The 20,094-nt window shown below is 47.3% G+C and overlaps 1 protein-coding gene across 1 annotated transcript; it reads left to right on the top strand.

Moving 5' to 3' along the window:
- The first annotated feature begins 242 nt into the window (after positions 1–242).
- Positions 243–17,916, top strand: PIANP (PILR alpha associated neural protein). The gene is made up of 4 exons (XM_060236350.1): positions 243–791; positions 2,699–2,780; positions 11,219–11,446; positions 17,651–17,916. Exons 1-4 carry the CDS (start codon positions 266–268, stop codon positions 17,670–17,672), a joined length of 858 nt encoding a protein of 285 aa, XP_060092333.1. The 5' UTR covers positions 243–265; the 3' UTR covers positions 17,673–17,916.
- The last annotated feature ends 2,178 nt before the right edge of the window (positions 17,917–20,094 follow it).

The following is a 20,094-nucleotide window of genomic DNA, read 5'->3' on the forward strand; positions in this document are numbered from 1 at the left end:
GGACCTGATCCAATCCATGGGCTGCACGTTTAACACCCCTGCCATAGAGTTTCTGGTGATTCCCTTTGTAACTTCCTGTATGAACATGACACTAAGAGTGGCAGTGGGCAGTGGGACCTGGCGTAGTTTCCCTATCCCCGCTGGAGGCTCTTCACCCTGCTTGTTTCGCTGGCAGAGGGGACTCTCCAAACTAGTAACACCTCTCTCTTCTTCTCTGTTTTTTCTCTCCCTCAGTACTTTGGTCTCCTGCTTCCGTTTGCTGCAGATGTGGCCTTTCCTCCTTCTGGCCTCCGTGGTCCCGCCGTACAACGCTTGGTCTCTTCGTCCCCGGGGTCTGTTGGCAACACGGCCGCTCTGCAGCCACCGCAGCCCCTCCACCCCCAGATCCGTTTGCCTCTGGGGCAAGACCCCGCCCCCGGAGAGAGGCTCCCGTGCCCCCTCGCTACGCCAGAGGTCCCCGATTCCCAAAGGGGCTGAACGACGCGGGGCAGCCCGACTGAGGCGCCAGGCCCAGGCGAGTCGGCCTGCCACGCCCTCAGGGCTGGAGGATGGCCCGTCCTCCTCACAGTACCCCTGGGCCATCGTCTGGGGCCCCACGATATCGGTCGAGGACGGAGGGGATCCGAATTCAGCCAACCCGGGCCTCCCGCCGCTGGGTTACACTTTTGTTTCCTCCAGCGGCATGGCGACGGCGCAACCAAATTCGCACTCGCTGCTGCAGAACGAAGGGCTTAACTTGCGCCAGACGCCAGCCACGCTTAGGCCCTTCCTCTTTGGGCCCCCAGGAGAAGGTAGCGCACTTTGGTTCCTTCAGAAGGGAAGGGTTCCCAACGTTCCTTTTTTTCTCCAGCAAGTCTTTAACAGCTTGAGTGAACAGGAATCCAACAGGTGAAGCTTCTTCCGGTTACAGCCACTGGACGCTCTGCCTGGTGGATTACTGATGCAGGACTCCTGCCTGAAAAATAGATGTTACACAATACCAAAAACCACCGAGTCTACACCGTAAAGTTTTAAACTCTTATGTTCATTTCCAAAATAGTTTCAGAAGCTAGTGAAAAACGGCAGCTTTGTCTCACTTCGAAGCTTCTTTCTCGGTGGTCCTGGAGTGGGTCAATCCTACCCACCCTTTGACGTGGGGCAGCTTCCAAGTATGGACGATTTGTTCAAGATCTATCCAGGTTGAGACAGATCATTATGCTGTGTTTTCCCCCCTGCAAGTTTCTTCTTCCTGAGAGCAGGGTTCTCTGTTTTTCTGGGTTCTTTGTATGGGCTCCCCTAATATAGATCTTTAACTACAGAGGGGTAGTCTGATATTGGAAAGCATTTAGAGGTGGGGGAGGAGTATGTTTTTTTCCTTCCCTGGTTTAAATAGTGGAGATGAGAGGTGAGGCTTTGATATGACTGGGGAACCAGGGGATAAGCCCCTCTCCTCCAGGATCAAGTTTGAGCCGGCCCTATCCTGGAAGAGGAGGAGCTACATTACCTGTAGTAAGGACTGACCCATTACCAGGACCAGCCAGTTTCTATGACCTAAACATGTATTCAAATTCATGTATTGCTGTAAACTGTGTTCTGTTATTACCACCATATCAAGATTCCAAACAAGAATACATACAGAAAGTTTACATACAAAAAGTTCTATTTCCAAATATTCCTCTCCTCTGTAGGTTTCAATATTAATACGCATATCTGGTCAGTCAGTTCAGCAGAGGAGTGAGAGTGCAAAAGTTCATTCAGCCATCAATATGTGGCCGCGGCTTTTTTTGTAGCAGGAACTCCTTTGCATATTAGGCCACACACCCCTGATGTAGCCAATCCTTCAAGAGTTTACAGTAGGCCCTGTAATAAAAGCCTTGTAAGCTCTTGGAGGATTGGTTATGTAAGAGGGCTGTGGCCTAATATGCAAAGGAGCTTGCTACAAGAAAAGCCTATATGCCCATTCTGGATAGTTCAAGATGTTTCAATGCGTGCCTTCTTCAGTTACTGGCTGCTAAATGGAACCTGATTTCAATTCCTTTTTGCAGATGAATCAATGGGGATGGGCATCTTTTGCTACGCCCTGCATTGCTGCCTGCCCAGGCCGTGGGCATCAACCCATCTGGCAGCAGGAGGCAATGGGGGGGGTACCCATCTTGGGGTGACGCGATGATGCAAACCGACTTTCCCTATGAAGAAAGGTTGAAACGCTTGGGGCTCTTTAGCTTGGAGAAACGTCGACTGCGGGGTGACATGATAGAGGTTTACAAGATAATGCATGGGATGGAGAAAGTAGAGGAAGAAGTCCTTTTCTCCCTTTCTCACAATACAAGAACTCGTGGGCATTCGATGAAATTGCTGAGCAGTCAGGTTAAAACGGATAAAAGGAAGTACTTCTTCACCCAAAGGGTGATTAACATGTGGAATTCACTGCCACAGGAGGTGGTGGCGGCCACAAGCATAGCCACCTTCAAGAGGGGTTTAGATAAAAATATGGAGCAAAGGTCCATCAGTGGCTATTAGCCACAGTGTGTGTGTGTGTGTGTGTGTGTATATATATATATATATATATATATATATATATATATATATATAAAATTTTGGCCACTGTGTGACACAGAGTGTTGGACTGGATGGGCCATTGGCCTGATCCAACATGGCTTCTCTTATGTTCTTATGACTCCGGGGCCGTTCCCAACCGACTCTCTTCTGTCCCTTCCAGGGGTGGACCCTCAGCTGTACGTCACCATCACGATCTCCGTCATTATCGTCCTACTTGCCATGGCGATCATACTCAAATTCTGGTGAGTAGATTTTTAAGTAGGCCCCGTGTTACCCTCTAAGTCAGGGAGGGGTGCTGTGAAGGTGGAGGGATAACACGGGGGGCGGGGGACTCTCATCACGGAAGATCCGAAATGTGAATGTCCTCATAAATCCAGAGATAGACAGCTTTTCCTTGGGCAAGGCTAACCCTGCCACTAGGCAAACTAGGTGGTTGTCTAGGGCGCCAGCCTTCTGGGGTTGCCAAATTGGACACCCCCCATGTGACTCGGTGACGTTATCATTGTGGGGGGGGGCGCCATCTGTCACCCTCGCCTAGGGTGCCGGACAGTCTGGGGCCTGCCCTGGCTTTGGGTGTGTGGTGTGGCAAACTGGAAACCGCCCAGCATGAGTGCTATCGTGCTAACGGACCTTCTCACGCATGGGTAGATTCCGTAAACAAAGGTGCTCATTATCTGGCTGTCAAGGGCTTCCTAAATATTTTTTTTATCAGATTTATATCCCGCTTTCCCCTGACGGGCTCAGGGTGGCTATTTTGTATCGCCGTGTACTGGTGCGCAATTTGTACAAAAGTATCCTTTACGTTCTGTGTTCCATTCAAAATAAAGAGGGATGACACATTAAAGTCGCAACTTGAAAACTTGTTCTTCTTCGTTCTAGCCCTATATGGCCGAGGACCTGTCTACCTTAGGGACCGCCTCTCTCCATATATCCCCCAGAGAGCACTAAGATCTAGCTCCCAAAATCTTTTAAAAATCCCTGGACCAAGGGAGGCCAAATTGAAAACAACTCGGGAGCAGGCCTTCTCAGTAACAGCTCCTCATTGGTGGAACCAACTACCAGCGGAGGTTCGAGCCCTGCGGGACTATTATCAGTTCCGCAGGGCCTGCAAAACTAGCCTTTTTCAGATGGCCTACAAGATTGAATCCTGAAATGACACCTAGCCATCTGATATACATCTAATATGTTCGCATTGTAGCACCTTAACTGTAATGGTTTTAACTAATTATTTATTAAATATTTATTTAATGTATTTTAAGGTATTTTACCGTATAATGTATTAAATGTAATCATGGTACTTCCATGTCTGGGAGCCGCCCTGAGCCTGCTTCGGCGGGGAGGGCGGGATATAAATAAAAATTATTATTATTATTTATTCCTTCAAGTGAACCCGGGGGTGGGGTGGGGAGGAAGGTAATCTTTTATGGTCCGCTGAGGTCCACATGATCTCCCATGGGGTTCTTGGTTGCCCATCTGTTCCCAAATGAGTGGAAGGAACTCTAGAAGCACCTTCCTGTATTCATGTCTGGTTCCTTCCAGCAGTTTAAATCAAGCAGGAGTTCCGTGTCACCTTGAAGACTGACAAAGTGGATTCCAGCACAAACTCTCGCCTGCGTTAGAGCTCGCTTCATCAAATGCTGGGGGTGTACGTCCCCAGCAGGTATATTTCTACTTAAAATTACAAGCCGCAGAAGATTGGGAGTGGGGAGATGCTACCCAGAAAGGGCAGCTTGGAAAAATAATCAATCCAAAGGGAAATCAGTCCTTTCAGAGAAGGTGAGAACCGCTCTCAACACTCAAAGGGGGAGCAGAGTAGGATTGACAGAAAAACAAATCTCATCAAGGAAGGGGAAGAATGATAACTTAAGCAGAATTAATATCTGTAAAGGGAGTACCATTTCAATCTCCAGGTGATAGCTGGAGAGCTCCTAGGGTTCCAACTGATCTCCAGGCGACAGAAATCAGTTCACTCGGAGAATATGGCCGCTTTGGAGGGTAGTCTCTATGGCAGGAGTGGCCAAACTGTGGTTCGGGGGCAACATGTGACTCTTTCATACATATTGTGTGGCTCTTGAAGCTCCCACTGCCCCGTCAGCCAGTTTGGAGAAGGCATTTGTCTCTTTAAATCACTTCTCTGAGCCAAGCCAGCTGGCAGCTTGGAGAATGCAGTTAAAGTTGCTTTCTTTCCACCACTCCCTCCTTTATCTATCTATCATCCATCCATCCATCTGTCCGTCCATCCGTCCATCCATCCATCCATCCATCCATCCATCCATCCATCCATCCATCCATCCATCCATCCATCCATCTATCCGTCTGTCAAAATTGCCAATTGAGTCTGGATCCAACTCTTTAAGGAAGAAGAAGAAGATATTGGATTTATATCCCACCGTATACTCTGAATCTCAGAGTCTCAGAGCAGTCACAATCTCCCTTACCTCCCCACCCCCCACAACAGACACAGCAGTGAGGTGGGTGGGGCTGAGAGGGCTCTCACAGCAGCTACCCTTTCTAGGACAACCTCTGCAAGAGCTATGGCTGACCCAAGGCCGTTCCAGCAGGTGCAGGTGGAGGAGTGGGGGATCAAACCCGGTTCTCCCGGATAAGAGTCCGCACACTTAATCACTACGCCAAACTGGAGTTTCTTGCAGAGCATGTGCTGCCTAAATGTCATACCAATGGATATGGGATTGTATCATTTCAGCTTTTCAACAAAATGATAAGAATATATTGTTAAGGTTCTGCATTATATTTGGAAATTTTTAAAAATACCTTTACTTTGCGGTATTTATTTTATGTGTGTAAAAGTTGCCTATTAAGTACTGTTTCTCTGTGCATAGTTGAACAGATGCCATCATGGCTCTCAAGCTTGGGTGAAGATGTGCCATTTGTGGAGCCCGTTTAGCAACACCCTTCCTGTATTCATTGCAAAAGGGCTTGTTTCTTTTCAAGATTGAACTCTAGGGTGGGAGGAGCCTTTCTGCATGTTCTCCAACCAGAGCTGTTTGAAAGGGGTGCCGCTTGGCTAGCGTCTGTCGGTCACTAACTCCCTGTCACTGTTTTTAAAATGTTGACTTCTGATAAGGTGAAGGATGAGGGGGATAAACGGAGACATAGAGACAGGGTTCTTCATATGTATATGTAACGTAAACGGTAGACAGGTCATCTGAAGCACAGGAGAAGAAAGACAGCTGGTTGACCCAGCATGTAACTTGATAAGAGTGCTTGTCTGTCACGCCAGTTGTGAAGCCGGAAGCAAGCTTGGCTCATGGCTGCTGACACAGAATCCTCTGTGACTTCCCTATAAATATTATGTCTGCCTTTGCGCTGAATACAACCCCAATGTTCCTGAGATGCCAAAATGAATTGTTGAAGGTTTTTAAAAATCAAATGGCACATGGATTTTATCTTAGCCAACTGTATTAACCATTGAAAGGGCTGCTTTCAAATGGTGTTCACCAAGTGGTTTCCTTCCGTGATTTTCCTTTTCGTATTATCCTCGCAACAACCCTGTGAGGTAGGTTAGGCTAAGAGTATGTGACTGACTCAAGATCATCCGGCGAGTTTCCACTGGCAGAGGGGATTTGAACCTAGATCTCCCACGAGCCTAATCCAGCACTACCCCATGCTGTTGTGAGATCTCCTTCCTTGGGGAGGGAGCTGCAGAGGGTCAAAGTAACGGCCCTACAAAGGCTGGCCTCCAAGTGCTTGTCAGCCTCACTTTAAAGAAGGAAGAAGAAGAAGACAACATTGGATTTATATCCCGCCTTCCACTCCGAATCTCAGAATCTTAGAGCGGCTCACAATCTCCTTTATCTTCCTCCCCCACAACAGACACCCTGGGAGGTGGGTGGGGCTGAGAGGACTCTCACAGCAGCTTCTCATTCAAGGACAACCTCTGCCAGAGCTATGGCTGACCCAAGGCCATGCCAGCAGGTGCAAGTGGAGGAGTGGGGAATCAAACCCGGTTCTCCCAAATAAGAGTCCGCACACTTAACCCCTACACCAAACTTGCTCTCAAGAAGAAGAAATTGGATTTATATCCCACCCTCCAATCTGAATCTCAGAGTCTCTGAGTGACTCACAATTTCCTTCACCTTCCTCCCCCACAACTGACACCCTGAGGTGGGTGGGGCTGAGAGGGCTCTCACAGCAGCTGCCCTTTCAAGGACAGAGTCTCAGAGCGGCTCACAATCTCCTTTATCTTCCTCCCCCACAACAGAATTCTGTGAGGTGGGTGGGGCTGGAGAGGGCTCTCACAGCAGCTGCCCTTTCAAGGACAGAGTCTCAGAGCGGCTCACAATCTCCTTTATCTTCCTCCCCCACAACAGACACCCTGGGAGGTGGGTGGGGCTGGAGAGGGCTCTCACAGCAGCTGCCCTTTCAAGGACAACCTCTGCCAGAGCTATGGCTGACCCAAGGCCATTCCAGCAGGTGCAAGTGGAGGAGTGGGGAATCAAACCCGGTTCTCCCAGATAAGAGTCCGCACACTTAACCAGTACACCAAACCGGAGGGGGCAAATAGAGCTTCCTGGGCCAAGCTTGGGGACAGATGGGTAGCCGTGTCAGTCTGTCTGTAGCAGTAGAAAAGAGCAAGAGCCCAGTAGCCCCTGAAAGACTAATGTTTGCGGTGGGGGAGGAGCTTTTGTGAGTCACTGCTCACTTCTTCAGATACAGCTAGAACGTGAGTCCAGCTGTCCTTTTTCCAATCTATAGGACGGATGGACTCCTATTCCAGCTGTATCTGAAGAAGCAAGCAGTGACTTGTGAAAGCTCAGGGGAGGAAGAGGTGGGAGGATGCGCGCCTGAAGTTATGAAGGTGCTTAGTTCTCGTCAGGGCTTTTTTTGTAGCAGGAGCTCTTTTGCATATTAGGCCACACACCCCCTGATGTAGCCAATCCTCCTGGAGCTTACAGTAGGCCCTGTACTAAGAGCCCTGTAAGCTCTTAGAGGATTGGCTACATCAGGGGTTGTGTGGCCTAACAGGCAAAGGTGTTCTTTGCTACAAAAAAAGCCCTGGTTCTCGTAGCCCTTTCTTACACACTCAGGGAAATGCTGGTCGCCACTTTGGGGTCAGGAAACAACTTGTCTCCTGACCAGTTTGTCCAGGGATCCTGGAGGTTTTGGGCCATCTTCCAAGCATGAGTCAGGGGTCACTGGAGGTATGGGTTGGGGGAGGTATTTGTGAATTTCCTACATTGGGGTTGGACCAGATGACCTTGGAGGTACTTTCTGATTCTGTGATTCTAAGGTGCATTCTTCTGAGACAAGCCCTTCATCTGTCAAGGTCACATTTGCCTACTGGTGCAGCTCTCCATGGTCTCAGTGAGAGGTATGCCTTCTCCCCTGTTACCTGACCGTTCTAACTGGAGATGCTGGGAATTGAACCTGGGGACCTTCCGCATATCAACCAGATGCTCTGCCACTGAGCCGTAGCCCTTCCTTATGGGTCACATGGTATGCCAGGCAGTAATTATAAGCAGGGGTGGATTCTAGCAGGAGCTTCTCTTCATACGAGGCCACGCCCCCCTGATGTAGCCAATCCTCCAAGAGCTTACCGTGGGCCCTGCACTAAGAGCCCTGTAAGCTCTTGGAGGATTGGCTACATCAGGGGTGTGTGGCCTCATATGCAACGGAGTTCCTGCTAGAATTCCACCCCTAATTACGAGGCAGGAAGTGGTGCCGATTGGTGATGTTGCTTGGCAGACGAATGCTTGTGACACGCACTGCCAGATTCCACTCAAGTGTTGTAGGAAGTGAAGTCACTAGACATGGAGGAGTGATCATGTGACCTTAAAGTAGGAAGATAAGTGTAGGAGGAGAGTAGCCCATGCAGTGGTCCATCTTGCTCAATCTCCTGTTTCCAACCATGGTCAATTGGGTACTAGAGTGAAGTCCACAAGCAGGGCCCATTGGAAACATTTGCCAGCTGTTTTTTTTTTTTCTGAATCTGGATGCCCGTTTGTCTGTTCTAGCTAGTGAGAGGCCTATCCTTCCTAAATCTGCCCAGTTTGGTGTAGTGGTTAAGTACATAGTTTCTTACCTGGGAGGACCAGGTTTGATTCCCCACTCCTCCACTCGCAGCTGCTGGAAGGGCCTTGGGTCAGCCATAGCACTCGCAAGAGTTGTCCTTGAAACGGCAGCTTCTGGGAGAGCCGATATGAGTCATTTGGAAATCAGCTGCGATTCTGGGAAATCTCCAGGCTCTGCCTTGAAGGTGGCAATACTACAAAAACCATGAACAAATTTACAAATACACCGAAAACAATATTTCATATATAAATTTTTAATATAATATTAGAATATGCAGGAAATCATACATCGGTATATAACAGCAATAATTCATTACATTTGAAGATTGATGAGTGTGATTCACCGTAGTGCAATCCAATCACTCACAAAACACACAACCTTCTCAGTATAACAGAACATTTCATATATTCCTAATACAGTAATAATTCACAATAGCAGCAAGGAATAAAGTGCTTGTATGAAAAAAGTGCTCTTAAGGTTCATTCTTTGTGTAGATTTTTAACGGTCTTCTTAAAAGCCATCTCTTGCTGCCTGGAGGTTGGCAAACATAGCTGAGTTCCAGTATTATGGGAAGATTTCTCTCCATCCACATTATCTACACCGGGGCTTTTTTTGCAGCAGGGACTCCTTTGCATATTAGGCCACACACACCCTGTTGTAGCCAATCCTCCTAGAGCTTACAGAGGTCTTCTTACAGGGCCTACTGTCAGCTCCAGGATGATTGGCTGTGTTAGGGGGTGTGGCCTAATATGCAAATAAGTTCCTTATACCAAAAAAGCCCTGCTCTACACTGCATAATTTTGTAGACCTTTCTGCCAAGTCGGCCATCTTTTTAAATGTATACTTTTTTTCTAAGCCAAAAAAACTCCCCTGACTTCACCCTTGCCAAATAACTCATTAAGTTCCCTTGTGTCATCTCTACATGGAGTCTGCACTCTGTGATGACCGTGGAGGTGAAAAATGCATCTTCCTAACATCCAGATACTAACCTCTGACATAAAAAACTGTGGTCTACCTAAGTCATGGTCAGTGTTCCCTCTAAGCTGAGTTAGCTTGAGCTAGCTCACAGGATTTTAGCCCAGCTCACACATTTGTGCCTTGGCTCAGGAAAATTGACCCCAGAGCACAACAATTTATGCAGTAGCTCACAACTTTAATGCCAGTAGCTCACAGCTTTAATGCCAGTAGCTCACAAAGTAGAATTTTTGCTCACAAGACGGCTACAAGTGTAAACAGCTTCAAGAGGGGAATGGATAAGCTTATGGAGCAGAGGTCCATCAGTGGCTATTGTTGTTGTTCGGTCACACAGTCGAGTCCGACTCTTTGTGACCCCATGGACAAAGTCACGCCAGGCTCTCCTGTCTTCTACCATCCTCCGAAGTCTGCTCAAATTCGTGTTTGTTACATCAGTAACGCTGTCCAGCCATCTCATCTTTTGCCGTCCCCTTCTTATTTTGCCTTCTGTCTTTCCCAGCATCAGGGTCTTCTCCAGTGAGTGCTCCCTTCTCATTTGGTGGCCAAAGTATTTGAGCTTCAGCTTCAGCATCTGACCTTCCAAGGAACAGTCTGGGTTGATTTCTCTTAGGACTTGACTGATTGGATCTTCTTGCAGTACAAGGGATTCTTAGCCACAGTTTATTGTTGAAACTCTCTGTCTGGGGCAGTGATGCTCTGTATTCTTGTGCTAGGGGGGCATAGGGGGAGGGCTTCTAGCCCCACTGGTGAACCGATTGATGGCACTTGGTTTTTTGGCCACTGTATGACACAGAGTGTTGGACTGGATGGGCCATTGGCCTGATCCAACATGGTTTCTCTTATGATTTTTTTGTAGCAGGGATTCCTTTGCACATTAGGCCACACATTGGTCATGGCCAAGATAACAGACAATATTGCTCAGCTTGAATGTCCTCTCTCTCCTTCTAAATTCTTTGTTGTCTGGTCTCCTGTTCTAGCATACCTAACCTCACAAGAAGCAATTCCTAATGTAATTAATGACTTGTCTTAGTGGTAACGTCTTCTGATGGAGTCAAATGGATTTACTCTAGCTTTTTATTCCGTTTTAATATTAGTTACACAGGTGTATTTCATTAGTTGTTGTATGACTTACTAGACTTTGTCTTGTTCTTTTGGTTATATTATTTGCTGTATGTAAGCACTATGATTGTGACATGTATGGTATATACTTTAATAGAAAATACGATAAATTGTTTTTGGGGAAAGAAGGAAGGAAGGAAAGAGAGAGAGAGAAAGAGAGAGAGAGAGGGAGAGAAAGAAAGAAAGAAAGAAAGAAAGAAAGAAAGAAAGAAAGAGAGAAAGAGAGAGAGAAAGAGAGAGAGAAAGAAAGAAAGAAAGAGAGAGAGAGGGAGAGAAAGAAAGAAAGAAAGAAAGAAAGAAAGAAAGAAAGAAAGAAAGAAAGAAAGAAAGAAAGAAAGAAAGAAAGAAAATGAAAGATGCATTTCCCCGTGACCAAAACTGTCGTTTGTGTGATGGGAAAATGCAGTTTCCCTACAGCAGGTAAATCACCTGGAAGAAAAACGTCTGACTTCCCCTAAAAGAGCCATATAATAGTGAATGCCCAACAGATGGTATTCTGGAAAGACCCCACCTGTCCCGAATAACCTCCCCCCCCTTGCCATTCTCCCCGCAGCTGGGACCGGAACCAGAAGCGCCGGCGTCACTCGAGCCAGCAAAGCAGACTGCAGCAACAGGGTAGCCAGCAGCCGCTGACGGATCTGTCGCCCACCGCGGTCAGTATCTTGGGGTCCTACGGAGACTCGCAGACTCCCCCGCCAGAGATGACCGAGACCGGGCAGGTCCTGGAAGGCCTGGACAAGCTAGAGGGGATCGGGAAGACCAGTGCCTTCCAGCTCAACAGGTAAGTGATGGATATGCATAGAAGGGCACGGGAATGCCTTGGCATGGGGACAGGGCAAGGAGGAGGCAAGGCACGACAGCCTGGAGGAAGCACAGGAGGGATTTCAGCATCCCAACTGGCTTGCAGTCCTAGCCGCTTAGTGTTTTAAACCAATGGAAGCTTGCGACCAATGCTCCCTCTAAGCTGTGGAGTCTTGTGAGCAAGAATTCTACTTTGTGAGCTTCTACTTTGTGAGCTTCTGGCATTAAAGTGGTGAGCTGCTGCATCAATTAGATTTGGAGCAGTTAGCCATGTTAATCTGTTGCTGCAAAATAGTAAAGAATCCTGTAGCACCTTTAAGACCAGGCGTGGCCAAATTGTGTGGCTCTCAAAGCCGGCTTGGAGAAGGCATTTCTCTCTTTAAATCACTTCTCCAAGCCAAGCCAGCTGGTAGCTTGGATAATACATTTAAAGTTGCTTTCCTTCCTTCCTTCCTTCCTTCCTTCCTTCCTTCCTTCCTTCCTTCCTTCCTTCCTTCCTTCCTTCCTTCCTTCCTTCCTTCCTTCCTTCCTTCCTTCCTTCCTTCCTTCCTTCTCTCAAACATCCACTGTTCATGTCTTGCAGCTCTCAGACATCTAACGTTTATTCTATGTGGCTCTTACATTAAGCAAGTTTGGCCACCCCTGTTTGAGACTAACAAATTTTATTGTAGCCTAAGCTTTCGAAAAACACAGCTCTCTTTGTCAGATGCATCTGGGTTCAATCCACAGCATCTTCAGTTAGATAGATCAGCTGGTAGATGGTGTAGAAGACCTCTTCCTTAGACCCTGGAGAGCCGCTGCCAGTCTGAGTAGACAATCATGACCTTAATGGACCAAAATTTTGATTCAGTATAAGGCAGCTTTGCATGTTTGTGTCAAAAACAAAGCAAAAATGCAAAATGTCATGAAATGGGGAGTGGGGCTTGGGTAGGGAGAATGCAGCGGTCTTCTTTAGTTTAATTCTTCCTTTAAAAAAAAAAAGGCAAGGAGTGTGCTCTCATTATTAGATTGGTACAACAGGGAGATCTCTCAACCTCTAGGGCTTCAAATATAATAAGAAAGATTTTAAAAGCAGCAAGCTGGAAGGGGGAAATGTTGCTCCTTTTTAGTATTCACCTCCCAGCGAAGTCCCAACTGGTGCTTTGTGGCGCTCACCGGTATTCCCTCTAAGCTGAGTTAGTGTGAGCTTGCTCGCAGCTTTTTAGCCTCTGGCTCTCACACATTTTTGTCTTAGCTCAGGAAAAATGGCCCCAGAGCAAACTAAATTATACAGTTTGGTGTAGTGGTGAAGTGTGCAGACTCTTATCTGGGAGAACCGGGTTTGATTCTCCACTCCTCTACTTGCAGCTGCTGGAATGGCCTTGGGTTAGCCATAGCTATCACCGGAGTTGTCCTTGAAAGGGTAGCTGCTGTGAGAGCCTTCTCAGCCCCACCCACCTCACAGGGTGTCCATTGTGGGGGGAGAAGATATAGGAGATTGTAAGCCACAGGGTAAGGTATAAATCTGCAGTCGTCTTCTTCTCCTTCTCCTTCTTCAGTAGCTCACAACTTTAATGCCAGTAGAATTTTTGCTCACAAGATCCCACAGCTTAGAGCAACTATTGGCACTCACCCCACCCGATTGCCGACGGTGGCCCACAGGCTCCCGTGGGGTGCTTGTTATCTGGGTGAAGATTTGCATTTCCCCAAATACGAAGTTCAATATCCAGGGCAGCTAACGGCAGGGAAAATGTGCTGTTCATGCAGTCGCAGCATCACCTCTGAAGGTGTCTGGATGGATGTGTCAACCGGACAGCTGTTGTGCCGAAAATGAAGGCGGCGAGTGTGAATCTGTTTTAATCAGAGGAAGAATCCAGTCAGGCGGCAGTCCTGCCTAGAGTTTGCCCATTCGCATCCCACTGCTTCCTTAGGATTTAAGCCGCCTGAGCTGTATGTCGGATCACTGCTGTGGCTGACCTACTAATTTGGGGGGAAGCAAGTCTTAGTTGCCAGAGCTGTGAGTTTGAGGAGCGTTACTGACGTATGCCTAGAGGCAGCTGAGGTTCTGGCCCATTAAGGCCGTCGGAAAGCAGAAAATATTGAAACTGCCAGTCCTTTAGGAATGAATTGCCCTTTTCCCGTCTTCCGTTTGAAGTTCTCTTGTGTGGCTTCAGGCGGCTCAAAAAAAAAAAATCCAGCTGCATCGACGTGTTGATAATCCACGCATTTGTTTAAGCGCGATTCCTCATTTCAAGGGCAGTCTGTCAGTTAACTACAAATCCTTTAATTGGCCGACAGCTGTCCTAAAAACAAAAAGGGTGTTTTGATTCGGGAGCTGCCCGGGTAGATCTAATCTTCCTTCATGGAGACTTCCTTCAACCTAAGGAGACTTCCACCAACTTGAGTGACTCTTCCACCCCATCAGAATCCCTTAAATTAGATTCTTAAATCGGCGGAAGGCTTCGAACTGGAGTAGAACTGGGGTATAAAGAAGTAAACTTCACTCAGTGGAGTGGTCGGATAAGGGTAGGATCCAGGGGTTTTTTTTGTAGCAGGAACTTCTTTGCATATTAGGCCAAGCCCCCCTGATGTAGCGAATCCTCCAGGAACTTACAGAGCTCTTAGTACAGGGGTTACTGTAAGCTCTTGGAGGACTGGCTACATCAGGGGTGTGTGGCCTAATATGAAAAGGAGCTCCTGCTACAAAAAAGCCCTGGTAGGATTCCCCCCATTATCATGCCTGAAGGACTTGAGGGCTTTCGAGTGTAGTGCCTTTTAGGCTGTGTGTGTGTTAAAGTCTCATCAAGTTGTAGTCAATTTATGGTGATCGCAGCAAGGGACTTTAAGGCCAGTGAGAAGCAGAGGTGATGTGGTCTTTGCTTTCCTCTGCAGAGTTTTCTAATGCGGTCTCCCTTCCAAATAGTAACAATAAGAAGGTGTCCTGGTTAAGCCAGTTTGGTGTAGTGGTTAAGTGCGTGGACTTTTAATTGGGAGAACCGGGTTTGATTCCCCACTCCTCCACTTGCGCCTGCTGGAATGGCCTTGGGTCAGCCATAGCTCTGGCAGAGGTTGTCCTTGAAAGGGCAGCTGCTGTGAGAGCCCTCTCCAGCCCCACCCACCTCACAGGGTGTCTGTTGTGGGGGGGAAGAAGATATGGGAGATTGTAAGCCGCTCTGAGTTTCTGATTCAGAGAGTAGGGCGGAGTATAAATCTGCAGTTCTTCTTCTTCTTAATACATTATCGTGTGGACCACATGAACTGTTCCTATACGCTAATATTACAAATATACAAAAACTTTATATAACACTACCAGGAGTGGAATTCTAGCAGGAGCTCCTTTTCATATTAGGCCACACACCCCTAATGTAGCCAATCCTCCAAGAGCTTACAAAAAAGAGCCTTGAAAGCTCTTGGAGGATTGGCTACATCAGGGGTGTGTGGCCTAATGTGCAAAGGAGCTCCTGCTAGAATTCCACCCCTGAACACGCTATCATCAACAATCGTTAACATGCGAGTTATTCAGTCTACATTACAATATAAAAACCAGTACAAGAAGGAAAGATTCCAATTATGAAGAATACAGTGGTATTGCATTGTACTGAAATTCTTTTTGTGTCCAATATAGTCCAAAAAGGTCCTGAAGTCCTATGAAGCCAGAATTTTAATCTTTGTTTTGATAGTTTTCTTCCACATATGGGCTGTAACCACTTGCAAACAGAAATGACTCCAGAGGACGCCAAAAGGAAGATCCGATGCAGTGTGCAAGTCTGTTGTGCTATCTTTTGTTCAAACCTGAGCTCTATTTTGACATTGGGATTGAATCCAAATACTTGAGAGGAGCATAGAGGCGACCTCTGGAGTAATTTCTGTTTGCAAGTGGTTACAGTCCATATGTGGAAGAAAACCAAAACCATTAAAATTCCAGGTTCTTCATAGGACTTCAGGACCTTTTTGGACTATACTGGACTCAGAAAGAATTTCCGTGCAATTGAATGCTATTGTATGCTTCATAATTGGAATCCTTTCTTCTTGTATTGGTTTTTATATTGTAACTAGGAATAAGGCCCATCATGAAGAAAAATACAATGGGCTCTAGAAAGAGGGTCTGTGTGAGTGCTCTCCCACCCTTGCTGTCTTCCCACCCAAGTGAAGGCATTCACGCCCACCCACCCACCTCCAGGGAAGCTGACTTCTGTCATCCGGAGAGCAGTTGTAATTCTGAATGATCTCCAGCCCTCACCTGGAGATTGTGTAACCAAAAAAACAAAGAGAATCACGGTAAAGAAGGTAAAGAAACGAAAGCAAATGCCAAAGCAGTTATTTTCTCCAGGGGGAGACAGATCTGTTGTCTGGAGTTCAGTTGTGATCCCAGATTTTCAGGCTCCACCTGGAGGCTCGCTAACCTAGGCCTGGCAGCAACCTCTGGGTGACTCGATGCCACTTGACTAGCATCACTTAACTAGACCTGGCTGCTTGCTCCTGTTCAGAAGCAGGCCCCCTATGATAGGTAGTGTGACTTAGCAGTTACCAACTCCAGGTTGACAAATTCCTGGAGATTTGAGGGTGGAGCCCAGAAAAGGTGGGTTTGAGGAGTGGTGGGGCCTCAGACTCCACCCTTCAAACTAACCATTTCCTCTGTTGCCAGTCTCCAGGTGAGGAAACAAAAGCAAATGCTACCGTGAAGTCCAGCCTCAAAATGTCAAAAATTCAATACATTAATCCATTAGTAGAAAAGTTTTATATATTAAATATCCAAACCACGTGTATTCTTATACAGGATAAGGAATGGTTGCACCAGAATATGTCCCGCCTTATTTCGTCAATAGAAATTGTAGCTTCTTTGGGAACTCTTTGAGGAAAGTTGATGGCATTCTTACCCAGTGCTTGAAAATTTTCAGTGAGGAGCTTAAAGAAGTCACATGCGAAACAGGGAAATAGTACAAACCTGTTGCTTATGGACTCCTGGCTGTATAGCCTTAAAAATTATTGGCTGGAAAGACTCAAGGTTGCTGAACGTATTGGACTGTTGTCAATTTCACCAGAACTTTCCCAAAGGAGCGACAATTTCTATTGACAAAATAAGGCAGGATTTATATTCTGGTGCAACCGTTCCTTATACTGTATAAGAAGTCTTGTGGTTTGGATATTTAATATATAAAACTTTTCTACTAATGGATTAATGTATTGAATTTTTGACATTTTGAGGCTGGACTTCATGGTAGCGTTTGCTTTTGTTTCCTCACCTGGAGATTGGCAACAGAGGAAATGGTTAGTTTGAAGGGTCGAGTCTGAGGCCCCACCACTCCTCAAACCCGCCTTTTCTGGGCTCCACTCTCAAATCTCCAGGAATTTGTCAACCTGGAGTTGGCAACTGCTAAGTCACACTACCTATCATAGGGGGGCTGCTTCTGAACAGGAGCAAGCAGCCAGGTCTAGTTAAGTGATGCTAGTCAAGTGGCATCGAGTTACCCAGAGGTTGCTGCCAGGCCTAGGGTAGCGAGCCTCCAGGTGGAGCCCAAAGATCTGGGATCACAGCTGAACTCCAGACAACAGATCTGTCTCCCCCTGGAGAAAATAACTGCTTTGGAGCGTGGACTCTATGATATTATATTCAGCTGAGAGTTTATCCTTTGCTGCCTAGCAATAGCCTCTGGCTAGCAGCTTCCCCAGTGGCCCAATCATCATCTGTCCTGGGGTGAGACTGAGGGGAGGAAGGAGGAAGGGAGTGACAGGTGGCCACTATGGCCTCTGAGGAAATGCTTCATGAGGCCTCAGAAGAGCAGCAACCCTTTCTGAGGCTGGTTGATGGAAAGTGTCAGAGATGTGTCTGTCTTTGAGGTAAGACTGTGTTGGCAGCCAACCAATGGGAACCCAGAGGTGGTGACTGACAGATTATGGGCCAATGGCTTATGGAGCACAGGCATCAACCAATGGGAGAGCTCCATTTGGCCAATACCATCACGGTTTTATTATGAAAAAAGATGTAGACTGAATAACTTGCATGTTAACGATCGTTGATGATAGTGTTATATAAAGTTTTTATATAATTGCAATACTGTGCACAGGAACGGTTCCTGTGGTCTATATAATATTATACTCCCTTCCAAATAGCCAAACTACTTAGCTTCTGAGATCTGAGGAGGTCCTCTCACATCTCTTTCTCTCGTTTCTTGCCCCCAACCCCTCAATTTCATTCTTTTCCCAGGATCCCACTGGTGAACCTGTAGCGGCACTGGAAGCAGCGGGTCAGGTTCCTTTGCAGGCTGACCAACCGCCAAGATTGTGGGTGACCCCCAAGAACTGGCAGCCCGTCTTTGGCCCCCAGCATCCTGCGAGCGTGGTACCGCTGCCCCTGACACAGCAGAAGCATTGTAGATCCCTTTGTGTCTTGACCTTCCATTGCAGACCCAGCCCAACCAAGGTTGCGGTCAGGCGCCTGCCGAGCTGGGCTTCACAGCGGTCCCTTGCTGTGGGGGAGAGGTTCCGGGGACAGCCTCATGCGGAGGTCTGGGAGGTCAGGTAAGGGGAGAAGAGATGCTCGGGGTGCGAAAGGGTGAATTTTTCCCTGAGCACCTCCACACACATACACATGTGCACACTTTGATCTTTGTGAGCAAGCATGCTTGATTTTGGGAGAAAGAGGCAGGTGGCCCTGTGTCTCTCCATTCACCCCGCCTCTTCCTGCATCACGTGGTTTGAAGCGTCTTCCAGAGTGCATCTCATTTTCCTGGGTGATGAAGGCCATCGACACAGCGGGGATGGACCACATACGACGCAAAAGTGGGGGACGACAGAGAACTAAGCACTCGCCACTCGCGGTCAACTGGCGCATCTCCTAATTTCTCACCCTGACTTCCATAGTGCCTCTTTCTTCCTCCGCCCCCTTTCAGACCCTAACAGAGCTGCATGCTTACCTCCTTCCCTCTCATCTACCCCCTCCATTCCCCCCATGACATCCTTTCCCCTGCTTTTGCCTGCGTTTTCCCTTCTCTTCACCCTCCCTAATAACGCACCACTTCTTATCCGAATGTCGTTTGAGGGGGGCAAACCTGGGTTGGTCTCTGTTCAAAAGAAAGCTTAATTCAAACAAATAGGATTAGAATTTTTAAAACAAAAGATCCGTAGAACGTAGAGAAGGCAAAAGAAACATCATAGCGATGTCCATTTCCATTGTACTTGTTCTTTAGGGTGGTTTGCCTACCGCTCGTTTTGCTGCAATTACAGTCGCTATCCTCTCCGTACCAGTTCGCTGTATTTGGGAATCACAGTGGCCCCGATCCAGGGAAAGTTTGATTGCACCTAAGTAGCGATTGCTGAGTAATCCTGTTTGGAAACGAGGCTTTCAACATAGGTCAGGGCATTTGGACTCTGAAGTTAAGCCCTGATAGTTACAGGATAGAGACCCCCCATAGGTTTTTAGGATTACAACCGTACAAGTTCCTCTTTGGCTATATCAGGACCTTTCCTTTGGGCAAACCTGGAAGACGGTGTGTGGGAGGCCTACGCTTTTGGATGTAACTTTGAGAACCGCTTCTCCGCCCCCCCCCCCCCCCTCGCAACCTTCCAAGCATGCAGTTTCTTTATACCTCTGCCAGATGTGGAATAGATCTATACCAAAGTGCTGAGACTTTTGTTTTTGTTTTAATTTCAGGAAGCTCGGGTGAAATCGCTCCCGCTCTTTTAAGCAATTTGGAGCTTCTTTTCTTTTTTAATAAAGAAGGTCTTAAGGGGGAGTTTTGGCCTTAGCTAAGCTGGTTTTGATGCAACTTTGATCAAAAGGCTCCAAATCTTCGGGTGGGCAGGGGAGGGGGGCTGTAAGATAAAGGAGGGGTGAGGGTGGAAAGATCGAGGGACTCGGGAAGGCGTCTCATTGCCAAGTGCACGGCAAGTCCTTCTTAGTATCAAGCAGAACAGAGCATTTGCTAATCTCAAAGAAATGGGATGGACCAGCATTTTTGCTAACTAGGAAGTTTCCTATAGGCTACTGCCATAGATGGACCACTGAGTAATGGTCCTAGAATCGCCACTGATACTGGCAGAATCACATGGTATGTTCAGCTCAGATCTGGGCCAACAGGCGATTCTAGAACCATTATCATTGACACCACAGCCTGGTCCTGGTCTACTCTAACATCCCGTCCTCCCCTGGAGAGGAAAAAGCATCAAAGGGGTGGGGGGGAGATTCTGGACCAGTTTACAGATGCTAATTCAGAATGTAGGAATTGTCTCACTGGGTCCAACGAAGCTCAAGTCCAGCGTTTTGCTTCTAAAACTAGCCGGCCAGATGCCTCCGAAATCTTACAAGGAGGTTATGAAGGTCATGGCCCTCCCCTGTTGTTTGCCCCTCACATCAGGTGTTCAGAGGTATAGACCCCCTCTGCCTTTGGAGGTTCTATTTAGCTATGCTGGCTTACTAATCAATCTTGTGGGTGAATTTGTCTAATCTTATACATACAGTGCCATTCTGTGACATGTTTCGTGGTCGTAAAACCTGCAAGAGTTGTGCAGCCGGAAGCTGGTTCATCCATACTGGGCCCAAATGTGGACTACATGACTTTCCTTAATGATAAGAATCAGCAGGGCAATTTTTGTAGCAGGAACTGCTTTGCATATTAGGCCACACACCCCTGATGTGGCCAATCCTCCAAG

This window comes from Heteronotia binoei, chromosome 4 (genome assembly GCF_032191835.1).
Source record: "Heteronotia binoei isolate CCM8104 ecotype False Entrance Well chromosome 4, APGP_CSIRO_Hbin_v1, whole genome shotgun sequence".
In the NCBI taxonomy this organism is placed as follows: Eukaryota; Metazoa; Chordata; class Lepidosauria; order Squamata; family Gekkonidae; genus Heteronotia; species Heteronotia binoei.

Excerpts from the sequence above, each read along its gene's own strand:
- PIANP (XM_060236350.1), top strand. The coding sequence starts at position 266 with ATGTGGCCTTTCCTCCTTCTGGCCTCCGTGGTCCCGCCGTACAACGCT. Across the intron at positions 792-2,698 it reads CTTTGGGCCCCCAGGAGAAG|GGGTGGACCCTCAGCTGTAC; the intron begins GTAGCGCACTTT and ends TGTCCCTTCCAG. Across the intron at positions 2,781-11,218 it reads GCGATCATACTCAAATTCTG|CTGGGACCGGAACCAGAAGC; the intron begins GTGAGTAGATTT and ends TTCTCCCCGCAG.